At 34.5% G+C, this 12,696-nt stretch overlaps 3 protein-coding genes across 3 annotated transcripts; 2 read left to right on the forward strand and 1 right to left on the reverse strand.

Moving 5' to 3' along the window:
• The first annotated feature begins 1,718 nt into the window (after positions 1 to 1,718).
• On the forward strand, positions 1,719 to 2,379 carry LOC117916322 (F-box protein At1g30200-like). The gene is made up of 2 exons (XM_034832277.1): positions 1,719 to 1,738; positions 1,896 to 2,379. Exons 1-2 carry the CDS (start codon positions 1,719 to 1,721, stop codon positions 2,377 to 2,379), a joined length of 504 nt encoding a protein of 167 aa, XP_034688168.1.
• A 4,406-nt stretch (positions 2,380 to 6,785) lies between these two features.
• Positions 6,786 to 7,811, forward strand: LOC117916323 (F-box protein At5g46170-like). Its single transcript, XM_034832278.1, has one exon. It carries the CDS (start codon positions 6,786 to 6,788, stop codon positions 7,809 to 7,811), a length of 1,026 nt encoding a protein of 341 aa, XP_034688169.1.
• Positions 7,812 to 9,265: 1,454 nt separating this feature from the next.
• LOC117916484 (mitochondrial fission 1 protein A-like) lies at positions 9,266 to 12,179 on the reverse strand. The gene is made up of 5 exons (XM_034832545.1): positions 12,044 to 12,179; positions 10,357 to 10,495; positions 10,087 to 10,208; positions 9,763 to 9,826; positions 9,266 to 9,664 (listed from the first exon to the last, which is right to left on the reverse strand). Exons 1-5 carry the CDS (start codon positions 12,152 to 12,154, stop codon positions 9,579 to 9,581), a joined length of 522 nt encoding a protein of 173 aa, XP_034688436.1. The 5' UTR covers positions 12,155 to 12,179; the 3' UTR covers positions 9,266 to 9,578.
• Positions 12,180 to 12,696: the final 517 nt, after the last annotated feature.

Raw genomic sequence — 12,696 nt, forward strand, 5'->3', positions numbered from 1 at the left:
ATGGCTTAAAAATTAAAAAAAAAAAAAAAAGAGGACGCGTGTGCACACTGGAATTGGAGAATGAAAAAAAAAAAAATATATATATATATATATATATATATATATGGGGTGTGGGTGTGTGTAAGGATGGAGGGATGGATGGTGTGTAGTTAATGTATATATATATATATATATATATATATATATATATATATATATATATATATATATATATATATATATATGTATGTATATATATTATTATATTGACAATAATGGATAAAGTTTATGTTTGAAAAAAAAAAACTAGAGAATAGAAGTTTTAAATAAAAGAAAGTAAAGTTTTTGGTATTATAATTATACTAATGATGAGTATAAGCTAATAAATAGAATAAAATTTAATTAGTAAAATAAATAGTAAATAGTTAAGTTATGAGGCGTTCTTTGACTTAAATTAGAAAAAAAAAATTATAATTAAATAAGGAATAGGGTAATTAAATTATTACTTTGTTAATCAGAAATATTAATCTTAATATTTAGAAATTTTAGGATTATCAGATTTGTATTTTGAGGTAAATAGTAATAGTTGTCTTTTTATTGTGTTAGGTGAGGAGTAGACTTTTCAGGGTTATTTTTCCTTCAAGGTCTTTGCATATTTTGAGGTAAGGGAAGTTAATGCAATATTTATAAAATTAAATTATTTTATATGTTATTTTGAATTGTGAAAAAAAAAATGATATTTTGTTACCATGCATAGATCAAACTGTTTTGCACTAAATATTATGTTGGAATATTTTGTTTATTTATGACACAAAATATGGCGATATTATGTTGTGTAAATTTGAATACTTGAACAAAAACATCACTTTGCTTTATTTGGCCCTTGTCAACGGGATATAATAGTTGACTATTCGGCCCTGTCAACGGGATATAATAGTTGACCTTTACATTTCATGGTAGGAATGTAATTGATTTGGACCCCAGCCTCTAGGGGTTTGGTTAGAGGTTACTAGTACTAATAGTGTTTGGTTCCTTCCACCATGAACAATTTGAGGCTAGCCACCCATTTGAAAAGTCCCACCTAATTGGGCATTTAATATTTGATAACCAAAGTAATTAAAATTGAATGGATTTGATTGAATCTTATGTGAAAGTGTTTGAATTTGATATGAAAATGGTTGGTTGAATTTTGAATATATTAGTATTTTTGAAACTCTGATATTTGATGAGAAAAAAAAATGATATCTCCTATTTGAAATGAAAATATTTGATCCATGAATTGCATTAATATTCCTTATTGGGCTGTGAGCTCATTCCCAATTGTTGAAAATTTTTCAGGTACTCTTAGTTCGGGTGAGGAGTGATGGCTAGGCTGATGAATGGTCATCATTAGGATTTGACTTAGGATTTTATGTTGAATTTTGTTTAACTTTAGTTATGTTCATTTGGATCTTTTGGTATTTGGAAGCTATTTGGATATTGATCCTTTAAATTTTATGTTAGTTCAAAGTTGAGTTTTGGAGATTTTGAAGTTTGTTTTAGTACTTGAATTGTTTAAGTTTGCAATTTTTTTTGGACTGGATTTTGGATAGTGGATGTTTTAGTGTTGAAATCGAATTTTCAGGATTTTAGATTTTGTTCCGCTACTCTGAACAGGTACTTGGTAATTGGTAACTTCCGATTACAAGATAATTGTTTGGATCAAGTCACACTATAAGCCTTCGGGTTTGGAGTGTGAAATGACCGTCACGCCCTTAGAGTGGGTCTTGGGACGTGACAAATAGTCCTCCAAAATCGCCTGTGACCTTGGACTTGAATGAAGATTCAGTATACCAATTTGCTGGAGAAGTTCTAAAGCATTTCAGTGAAATAAACTGTCTGCATATCCAACTTCCTTGTCATGGTGGTGGGCTCAGATCATCAAACAGCGCTGATTCTTTGCTGAAATGGAAAGCTGAGTTTGGGAGGGAGCTTGAGAGCTGTGTGTTACTTGGTGCAACATCTTTCCAAAGAAATGACACAATTTCAAGCATTCATGAGGAGTACTACAAATCATTGACTGCTGATGAGCTGAAACTGAGAGTTATGTGGATGATATCGAGTTTGTTTGCTGCTTCTGCAAGGCATTGCTTGTTGAAACAGTTTGTTGACAACAATGATCATAAGATGCTTTGTAGTGTGGTGATTGTTGATGCAAGTAAACAAGGAAGGCTATGGATAAGACAGGAACTACTTGAGGAGTTGAGAACTTGTGTAAACTCATCAATGGAGAAGACTAGGGTTCCAGCTCTGATGGTGAAGCTGTGGTACGTGTCTATGCTGGAATTACCAGAATCAGGCCGTGTAATGCAAGGAGCGACGCTTGTCATCATCGGATGGCCGGTACCGGTTGATCCATAGATGAAAATGGAGAGTGATAGTGATTTTCTGGCAGGGACGCCGGCTTTTCATGGGGAGGAATAGGAGGAGGCTTTTAATGAAGCAATGAGAGAGATGGTGAAGGACAAGAAGCTATACATTATGGAGATTAATTCATTTTAAGTTTTAGTACTTAGAAATTTTACTTTCTCTTGTACATAAACTTACAATTAATAAATAATTCACTAAATATGCTAAGAAGGCATAAAGATTGACCTAACCGGAAACTCTTTCTTCTTAGGGTGTATCGTGACTTTGTTGAGGGCATGATAATCAATGCATAACCAGAGCAAACCGTCTTACTTCCATTAACTAAAAATGTTATTGGTGGTAGTCACTTTGTTGAACCAAATTGATTGGACCAGTTGCTAGGTTGTTTTTCTTTTCTCCTTGTCCTTGGGGCATGTTAGAGTTTCATTTGTCTTCAATTTTGTGTTACAAAACAAAATTTGAATAATTTTCAATTCACCTCAAATAATAAGTGAATAAACACTCACTCCGTCATGCTTGCTTATTAGTGGATCACCTCAAAAATTGTATTGGGGCTTTAATGACTCAAATCTTCAACCTTAGATCACCAAAAAATAAAAAATAAAATTCTTTAAATAATGCTTTTCAAAGATTGAGAGATGGAGTTCTTCTTAGGCTATAAAGATGGTCGATCCCATGTCCTAACTATTCAATTTTAAAACTTATTATATATATATAACAATTATTATCTTAACTTTACAAAAGAATCTCCAAAAACATGATATACATAATGAACAAGATGAAAATTAGCCAACAAGGTTCAAACGTTCTACATGGAATGTTTGAATATTAAGGAGAATGCTTGAACATTCCTTGATGATGAGTATTTGAAAGTCTTGAAAGATGTTTGGATGCTCTCTTCGATTGTTCGAGTTCTCATCTTCCCAAAATGCTTTTTGACATGCATTTGTCAAACCTAAGTTATATAGTTTTTTTATAGTTATTAATAATGTTTAAACCTTAATAACTCAAATATATACTTAGAAATTAATTTATTAACCTTGAAACCGTTGAAATCAATTTCCCTTGGAAATATGATGCATCGATCCTTCATAGTAGGAAATGGAACAAAATTATCAACCTAAAACTTATACATTAATAAATAGCGTAATAGACAAAGAAAGAAAACTCAATAATAATCTATTTAAAGAAAGAAGAAAAGGTTCTATTTGTTGTGATGACCATAAGAGGAGTTGTAAATGAATATAAAATAGTTCATTTAACTACAGCTCACATTCCTTTCAATTTGTTATTTCGATGAATGCAGGTGTGATAAGCTAGACTCATAATTAGAGCCAAATCTACAAATTGACTTCTTCAACCACTACAATTTTCCTCAATATTATCATTCAATACATGTGAGATTATGAGTGTTTTTCATCCTAACTTCTTAATGGGATAGAGCCCTTAAAGCATGACATGAGTAACAATAAATGGATTTCATTAATATTTATATTATAATTTTGATTTTATTTTCACTATCTCATTTATGCATTGTGATGATGAGCATTCAGGTCTGCATTACTTGCAGTTTAAATGGCTTACGTGTGTTAAGAGTTTCATAGAAGATCCAAGGAATAGGTTTTTTGCGAATTGATGATTCATTCATAGTTAATTCATGGACTTAGGCAAACTATTTAAGGTTGTAATACATTACTTCCTAATTGAAAGGTAACTTGTCATGATTATCAAAATGAGTTTTCCATGATGAGTGCATTAGTGTGTGTGGTTACACATTGGACATGACCTATAGTAAAACATGATATTGGCTATTAGATAGTGATGACTTTACCAAATTACTATATTATATGAACTCTCAATTTCGACAGAAGATTGAACTAGTACTATAGTTTTTAGAGGCTTTGACGTCCTACAAATGAAGCCCTAAATATGTCATATATTTCCAATGAAATGGGTTATTATTGATTAAAGCAGGTGATAATAGATATTCTTAAGATAGATATCATGATTTCTTATGGGTTTGAGATAGTGTCTCTTTGAGTGGAATTTTAAACAAAAAAAATGGGCTCATGACCAATTTTGAGGCCTATAGTGAGTTGTAAGAATAAATTTATATGCATCAACCTAAAGGATTCATTATTACTAAAAATTGAAACAATTTTTTAGATAGTGGTATAAAAGGTTTAATACTTTTATGATTAGTAATGGTTACTATAAGAGTGAGTAAACAATTGTGTTTATCACAAGGAACTGTTTGATAATTCTTTCATTTATATTATTGTTATATATTCATGATATGTTAATTGCCTTCAAGAATATGTTTGAGATCAACAAGTTAAAAACTCAACTTAGGGGAGAGTTTGAAATAAAATACTTTGAAGCTATGAAGAAAATATTAGGTATACATGGAGATTCATAAATATTGAGAAGCATTGAAATTGTACTTACCACAAAAGAAGTACATTGAGAAAGTATTAGAACACTTTAAAATGCAAGGGTCAAAAGCAATACATACTCTTGTAGTAGCTCACTTCAAACTTTCAAGTACTATAAGACCACAAATCGAGGAAAAAGGGAAGTGCATGTCAAATGTTCCTTATGCTAGTATATATAGTTGGGAGCATCATGTATACTATAGTTTGTAATAGGCCAAATATTTCACATGCAGTAGTGTGGTGAGTAGACATATAGCTCACCCTAGAAATATCCATTGGCAAGTAATAAAATGGATGCTTCGATAATTGAAAAGAACATCGCATGTTGTCTTAGTATATGATAAAAGTAGTGATGCGCATCTTGGAAGCAAGTGTTGGTTATGTTGATTCTGACTATGGTGAAGATTTGGATGAAAGAAGATTTCTAACAAAGTATGACTTCATGTGGTAGTGTTATTAGTTGGAAAGTAACCTTACATAGCAACCACAAAAGCAATGAAAAAATTTAATTAGCCTAGGGGTTTGGTTAGCGATTTAGGCTTATAATAAGAGTTGATTGTTGTATATTATGATAGCTAATCAAAGTGTCATACATTTGATTAAAAATTAAATGTCTCATGAGATGACCAAAATTTTTTATGTTAGAATACATTTCATTACTAGTGATGTTATTGCACAAAGTGCTATTGAATATAGTGAAAAAGATCCTTATAGTGGATAATCCAACACATATGATGATTGTTCCTACAATTAAGTTCAAGCCTTGCCTAGGCCTAATCAGTGTTGGTAGTATTTGAAAGCCCCTTAGAGGTGTGGGAGCAAAGCAACAAGGGAGGCTTTTTTAGGTTTGTTTGATATTTGGAATTTAGGTCAAAGTGGAAATTATTATAAAATGTTTCAAATTTTTATTTTGAGTTAATTGGAAAGTCATTGATAATTTCTTACCATGATATATTCATGTAAAGAAGTTTCCTATTATCATAAAGGAAATCTTCTGTGATAAGATATTGTTTTAGGAATAAACATCTTTGACAATTCACTATAAAAGAAAATAGAAAAGTCAATCATGATGCTTTATACAGTTAATTTTCAATATAAAAGCTTCCTATGTGATCAAGAAAATATATTGGAAGAGATAGTATCTTTCTGAGAGTAATTGAGATCCTGGGATCTGAGATTTTTAAGGTTGTAATCTCCTTCAATAATAATGAAAGTTCTTCTTTATCTTCACCCAGAAATATAGACTTTAAATGAAACCACATAAATCATCAAATCATCATGTATGCTTTGTGTGTTTTCTATTTTTCTTCTCTCTTTTTTTCTCCCTATTATTATTCTTCGTCAATTGTTAACGACAAAACAAACTTTTGGTTAATAAAGCACTTAAACCCTTGCTAAACCTTGGTAAAATTGACTTAGGAGAAGGTTTGGGCTGTTTTCAGCTGCTAGAGAAGAGGGAAATGCCCTGGTCCCAACCGCATTAATCATCTGATCAATGACTGGGGTCATGACTCACACCAAGTACATAACCACCATTCTCGCCTACTTTAAATAGAACTGGTAGGTATATATTAACAAATAATAATGGGTAATCCAATGTACATACTTTTCATATGCAGTCGCTCTCATTCATCTCCTGGCCAGTTGGATGAGGCTGCCATGTCAGCAATCCTCTGCAATTTCTTTCTGTTTTTCTTTTTTTTTTTCCATCCGCGGTGTCACCAAACCTGAGAAAGCAAATTCAAAGAAGGACACATAAACCAAAAAAAAAAAAAAGAACACGTGTTGGTTCAAAGTCATTTGCCTGTTAATTTCGGGCCGCGTATCCGCCCGGCAGCTTTCGAGGAACCGCCACAGACAGACGTACAAATATTATATATGGGAAGCACGGGTGAATCCTAGTCCAGAACAAGAGGATCGAAGACCAACTCCCTTTTCATCATCTTTGATAGAAAATAAGGAATGGATGAGGATCAAGGCCCAGATGATCATTTTGATCGCCTCTCAGATGAGCTTGTCACCCTCATCTTCAACAAGGTCCTGGACGCCAAGTCCCTCTGCAGGTGCTCTGCGGTCTCCAAGCGATTCGCTTCCCTTATTCCCCAAACCGACAATGTTTCACTCATAGTTCCTTCCTCAAACAGCTCCAAACCCAACCGTGGTACTTTTTTCATCGTCTTTCTAAAGTATCTGGTCGGCAAATTCATCACCAAACCGCTTCAGTTCCTGTACCAAACAGTCGTCCCAAAACTGTCGGTGAAGTCAGAGGAAGATGAAACATACCAGTTTACCACGGAAGTTCTAAGGAATTTCGTTAACATTAAGAGGCTGAGTATTCAACTTCCTTGCCATGGCGACGAGCTGGGGTCCAAGGGTACTGATTATTTCCTTAGGTGGAAAGCTGAGTTTGGGAGAGAACTCGAGAGCTGTGTGGTACTAGGGGCAACATCTTTCCATAGAAGCAGCTCAACTCCAAGTTCTCACAAAAAGCACAAGCAACTTCGTGAGCCCATGTCGGCAACCGACGAGCTGAAGACGAGAGTTGTGTGGATGATATCATGTTTGATTGCAGCATCCACAAGGCACTGGTTGTTGAAACAGATCATTGCAGACAGCCCCATGAATCCCCAGAGTGTAATGATTTCAGATTCGAGTAAACAAGGAAGGCTGATCATGGGAGAAGAACAGTTCAAGAAGCTGAGAAGAAGCATGAACCCCACAGCGCCAGTGGAGAGAACGATGGTTCCAGCAGTGCGTGTGAAACTGTGGCATGTGCCCGTCCTAGAGTTGCCAGCTTCTGGGCGTGTGATGAATGGGGCAACGCTTATTGTCATCAGACCAGCGGAGAGGACGACGAAAATGGAGAGTGAGGATGAAGGTTTGGGAGATTGTTTTGAGGGGGAAGAGGAAGAAGAGGATTTGAGGGAAGCTGTGAGAGAGATGCTGAAGGAGAAGAAGCCTTACAAGATTGAGATGGATTCATTATAAGTCTTTGCATTACAAAATTTACTTGTAATTAAGATAATGAAGATAGTAATCCATTTTTTAATTCATTTTATTGTTTGATTATTTTTTTAATAAAAATAAATTGGTAATATTTATTATTTTATTATCCAACTTATCTAATTTTCTCTTCATTTTTGTTATGTTCGAAAAGCTTGCATGTGTCCTTTGGATGATACTGATTTTCTTTAAATAAATGTTTTTCCACAAATTTCCATGAATCAATCCATATGTATCCAGGAGGATTCGAGAGAAAAGAAAAGGATAGGGTGGAGGAGAAAGATATACAACAAAATTGAAAATGGCTGATAAACAACAAGCGGTCAATCAAAATTACATTGCAAATATCTAGAGCTGACTAACCAGTTGAAGAATTCTATACACAGACTATGTGACCATAACCCAATTTTTAAGGCCAAACCAGCTCCACAGAGACCCTCATCTCCTCCTTGGGTTCTTGATCAACCATGGTGGAGTACTCTGCTGTCACCCTTTTGGCATTTGAGGAAGAAGAAGAACATGAAGAAGGCAGTGATGTTGCAGCATATGGGTCAGTGGTTTGGGGTTTGAGAAGTTCAGACAAGAGAAGAACAAGAGAAGCCATGAAACTTGATAATGGGGGGGATGGTTTGAGGGTTTTGTGAGTAACCATGTTTGATATATAGAGGGAGAGAAGGGATTGGAAGAAGTTAAAGAGCCAGCTGTTTTGGGTGTGGGTTTTTAATTTTCTCACTGTTTTCATGCCAAAACCATGGACTTGAGTGTCGGCTGGCTGGTGGTTTCAACTTTCCATGTCAAGCCTTTCAGCCTCCCAATGCCCCTTGTATTTCTCAATGTCCTTTCAAGAAAACATCTGCGCCCCTTTTCCTTAAATCATGTGTCCAATTTTCAGCTGGCTGATGTCACTGAATGTGGCCCCACTTTTTTATTTTATTTTTATTTTTTAAATTTAGATGACTCTGCCAGAAGGTACTCTAATAACCTAGTGAATGCGCCCACGCATTTGAATAGAATTAAAAATAATAATTTATCAATATTTTTAATATTATATTATATAATAAATTATTATTTTCAAAGTAGCATTTACGGAGTGTTACTATAGGAATCATTTAAATTAATTCTCTAGGGCTATGTTTGCTTGGGGAAAAGTACCCAGGAAAGAAAAATATTTTCTCATACTTAATTTCATCATGAAAAATATTTAAAAAAAAAAATTCTAGGTGTTCTGAAAAACATTTTGTTTTGAGAATTTGATCTGAAAACAGATGACTTTTTTTTAGAACAAATTCTAGGTGTTCCATTTCATTCTCTGGAGAAACATCAAGCTTTTCTGTAGACTTTCTTTCCTTTGGAATTCTATGAAACATCTCACTGAAATCCATGCCATACATATTTCATGACAAAAGAAGTTCCACCCAACAATCAAGCTTACTATTTAATAGCAAAGGGAGCTTCAACCCTAGGCATACTTTAATATTTATGTGCAAAACACATACCATGAACAGATAGAAATGCTAGTAACTTCATATAGTTTCAGGCTTCTTTTAAAACCAAAAGTAAGGACTATCAGTTACAGTATGTTCTGTACATAAGCATAGAGAAAACAGTGCAGCAAAGATGCATTCTGGTAATATTTGTTTCAAGCTCTATGAATACTTTGATTGTTCTCCAAAGGGAAGTTCTAAAATGAGCACAAGATAAGCAATTGAATTCAAGGATCCAATATGTATAACATGGATGAGAGGTGTTGGGTCAGTTCTTACGAGCAAATGCTGCTGCAATCCCGCCCACCACGACTCCTACAACTGTTGCAGCAATACCTATACCGATTACACCATCTGCATTTTTTAGGGGAAAAAAAATACAATGTCAGTGGTTCCAGAAACTCAGGTCAAAGGACAAATGAAGGGCAAGGATGATACATATCAATTGCTACCTTTCTTAATTCGGTCTTCAATTGTTTTCTTAAGGGTTTGGGCCTGCCTCCAATCAGGTGCAATCTGCAAAAAACACACTCATGTAATATAATGCAATATTGCAAACACAATTATGAGAAGAGTCGACTGCGCTGCCCAAGCCACGTTGTTATGTATGTACTCAATAAGAACATATGCATTATGGAGATCCGATAGTTTGAAAGGATGAAATTAGAGCACAGGCATGATTAGAAAACTCAAAGACAATGTAGAAGAAACATCATTAAGCAATTGTTAATGGAATGAACAAACAGGTTGAAAGCTGTAACATTTGAAGATCAGACCTCCAAACAGCGTTCCACAAGCTGCCTACTCCTTGAATAGTCCCCACTTCTGTAATACCCAACAGCAAGAAGGTACATCTTTTCTCTCTTCTGCAGGGGACTGTTAGTGTCAGCCAATGAAGCTGCCATTGACAAGTTTTTGAGTCATCAGACACTCAAAACATCATTCAGAGAAATTCAACCCCACAGAAAAGAAGCCAAGTGGAACAAGAATTGGGTGGGGAGAGAGAGAGAGAGAGAGATTTTGAATTTGCATATATTTGTTCACACCTTCAAGCATTGCTATACCACGTTGCACATCTTCTGGCCGTCTTGAGTGAACAAGAGCCCATGATAAACGCATGATGCAGTCGCTCTTCAATTCATCAGAAGAACCTTTTCCAGCCTCGGCAACTTCTCTCTCGCAACCCTATGAATGCATAAGAAGTCAAAAACACGATAAGAAACAGAATGAACAAATCATCAAATGAGCATGATGTAGCATGATTCATTAAAATGCAGCAGTGCTTTTATCAACAGTCACAGAGCTCAGCCACCACCAAAGCACTTAACCCACAAATTGCAGGGGAACACAAACCTCCTCCCAACTGACTGAACAAAATTTCCTTCCCTCCTGAGGAATTCTCTAAAGAAAATTCCTCTACAACTTTTTCAATGTCTTTGCCACTAAGAAAGTAAAATGGAAATAAAATACATGGTAAGCTAGAAAGCATGCTTTTGATGAGGTTCATGTCAGCCCTTTTAACAAACATTGTTTTTCCCATCATGCAAGTTCTCTCAAAATCTTTCAATTGCAACCCAAAACTCATCTAGCTTTCAAGGGTAAACCCAACAGAACCACTTCAGAAGAAGATGGAAGCCACTCTATGCTACAACCCCAAAAGTGCCGATATCCAGCCTCCATTCTCTCAGCGTTCACTATCAACTGAGTCTTCTCCAAGTGCATTTTCAAGCTTGAGATCACCTTGAAACACAATGAAACATTAAAACATATAGCTGTTACACTTCCACTTCTACTGAAGCTATAGTATCATCTGTGTGTAACAAGCAATCAGCCTCACCTCGTTCTCCCTACCCTCTACAACTAAAAACTAGAATCATACCCCATCTGTGGCTTGCCCTGGCGTCCTACTCTAAGCCTCAAATCACCAAAATGAACAATAAAGCAGACAACAGATCGCACTGAGAAAGCCCTCCCACTGTTGAAAATCTAGTCAAACTCCTTTTCACCAAAATTGGGAAATACGATTCTATATCTAGCTCCTCAACCTCTCCGTAAAATCCATACTCTCCAGCAGATACATCATGTACCTCGTCTATCTCCCAGCTTGTAGGTCAGTCTCAAGCCCAAGCATTCATTACCACCCAAACTGCCTTCAAAAACCATCTGCCATGTACCAAGGCCCTATGAGTTACTGAAACTACCTTCCCAACAGAACCACCACCAACCGAGCTTGAATCTTTGCCAAAAGTTGATAAACAAACCCAAAACCCACAAACTAAAACCCTAAAAATGTAATAAAAGTCAAATTGATGCCTTCACAGCCTCATACAGAATATTTCTCTTTCAGCTGCCAATTAACATTCCAATATTTCACTTCTTTTCGAGTATTTTTCCCATAAACCAAACGTCCCTTAGCTCGAAAATGTACCCAACTTCGACAAATGTGATTGTCATACAGCAGGGTTCATATTTGAAAACTGAAAATTCCAAATCAACCAAGAACAAAAGCAAAAGAATAAATATAAAAATAAAACGATGTTTCTGGTTGCAAGGAATTGAAATAGGTAACTCGAATTCGGCCAAGAACACAACATCCAGAAAAAAACCAAAAAAAAGAAAAAAAAATCCACAGAAGAAACCAAAATCCAAACGAAACTCAATTCCCAGAAAGAAGAACAAAGAAAGAACAAAATCTGAGACCCAGATGGAATTTAGTGTAGGGAAAGCACTTACAGCGACGATATCACCGTCGCACCATGGGATCTGATCGGCGCCGGTGAAAAAGTTGCCGACGGAATCCAACAATTTTCCTATCTTTGCTTCCATTTTTGGCTCAAGGATCATAAGCAGTCTTGAACCCCACCCCACACGCAGTCTTGAACCCCACCCCACTTGTAGTCCCTGGGGCAAGACCAAGTGACTAACCACCGTCCATTCCAAAATCATTAATTTTAACAATATAATTATAATTATAATTAATTGTATTTTTATATATTTTAAAATTTATTAAATCTTTTTATAAAAAATAAATAAATAAATAAATAAATTTAAAATCATATATAAAAATAATTTATTAACTTTAACTATAAAATATAAGAATTATCAAATTAGGACCTCTCGATTCTTTTTCTCATTATTTTATTTTATAATAATTTCTTTTTCAAAATTACTATATTAAAAAATCATTAACATTTTTTGTTTTACCATAAAATAAATAAATAAATATAATTAAATTAATTATAAATTTATGTATTTTTAAATTTATTAAGTCTTTATATAAAAAAAAATAAAAATAAATTAAAAAATATTTTATTGATTTCAAATCTATTTTTTATTTTTCTTTTCTTTTATATATATATATATATATATATATATATATATTTTCA

The sequence above is a fragment of the Vitis riparia genome, chromosome 6 (assembly GCF_004353265.1).
Source record: "Vitis riparia cultivar Riparia Gloire de Montpellier isolate 1030 chromosome 6, EGFV_Vit.rip_1.0, whole genome shotgun sequence".
NCBI classification, from domain to species: domain Eukaryota; kingdom Viridiplantae; phylum Streptophyta; class Magnoliopsida; order Vitales; family Vitaceae; genus Vitis; species Vitis riparia.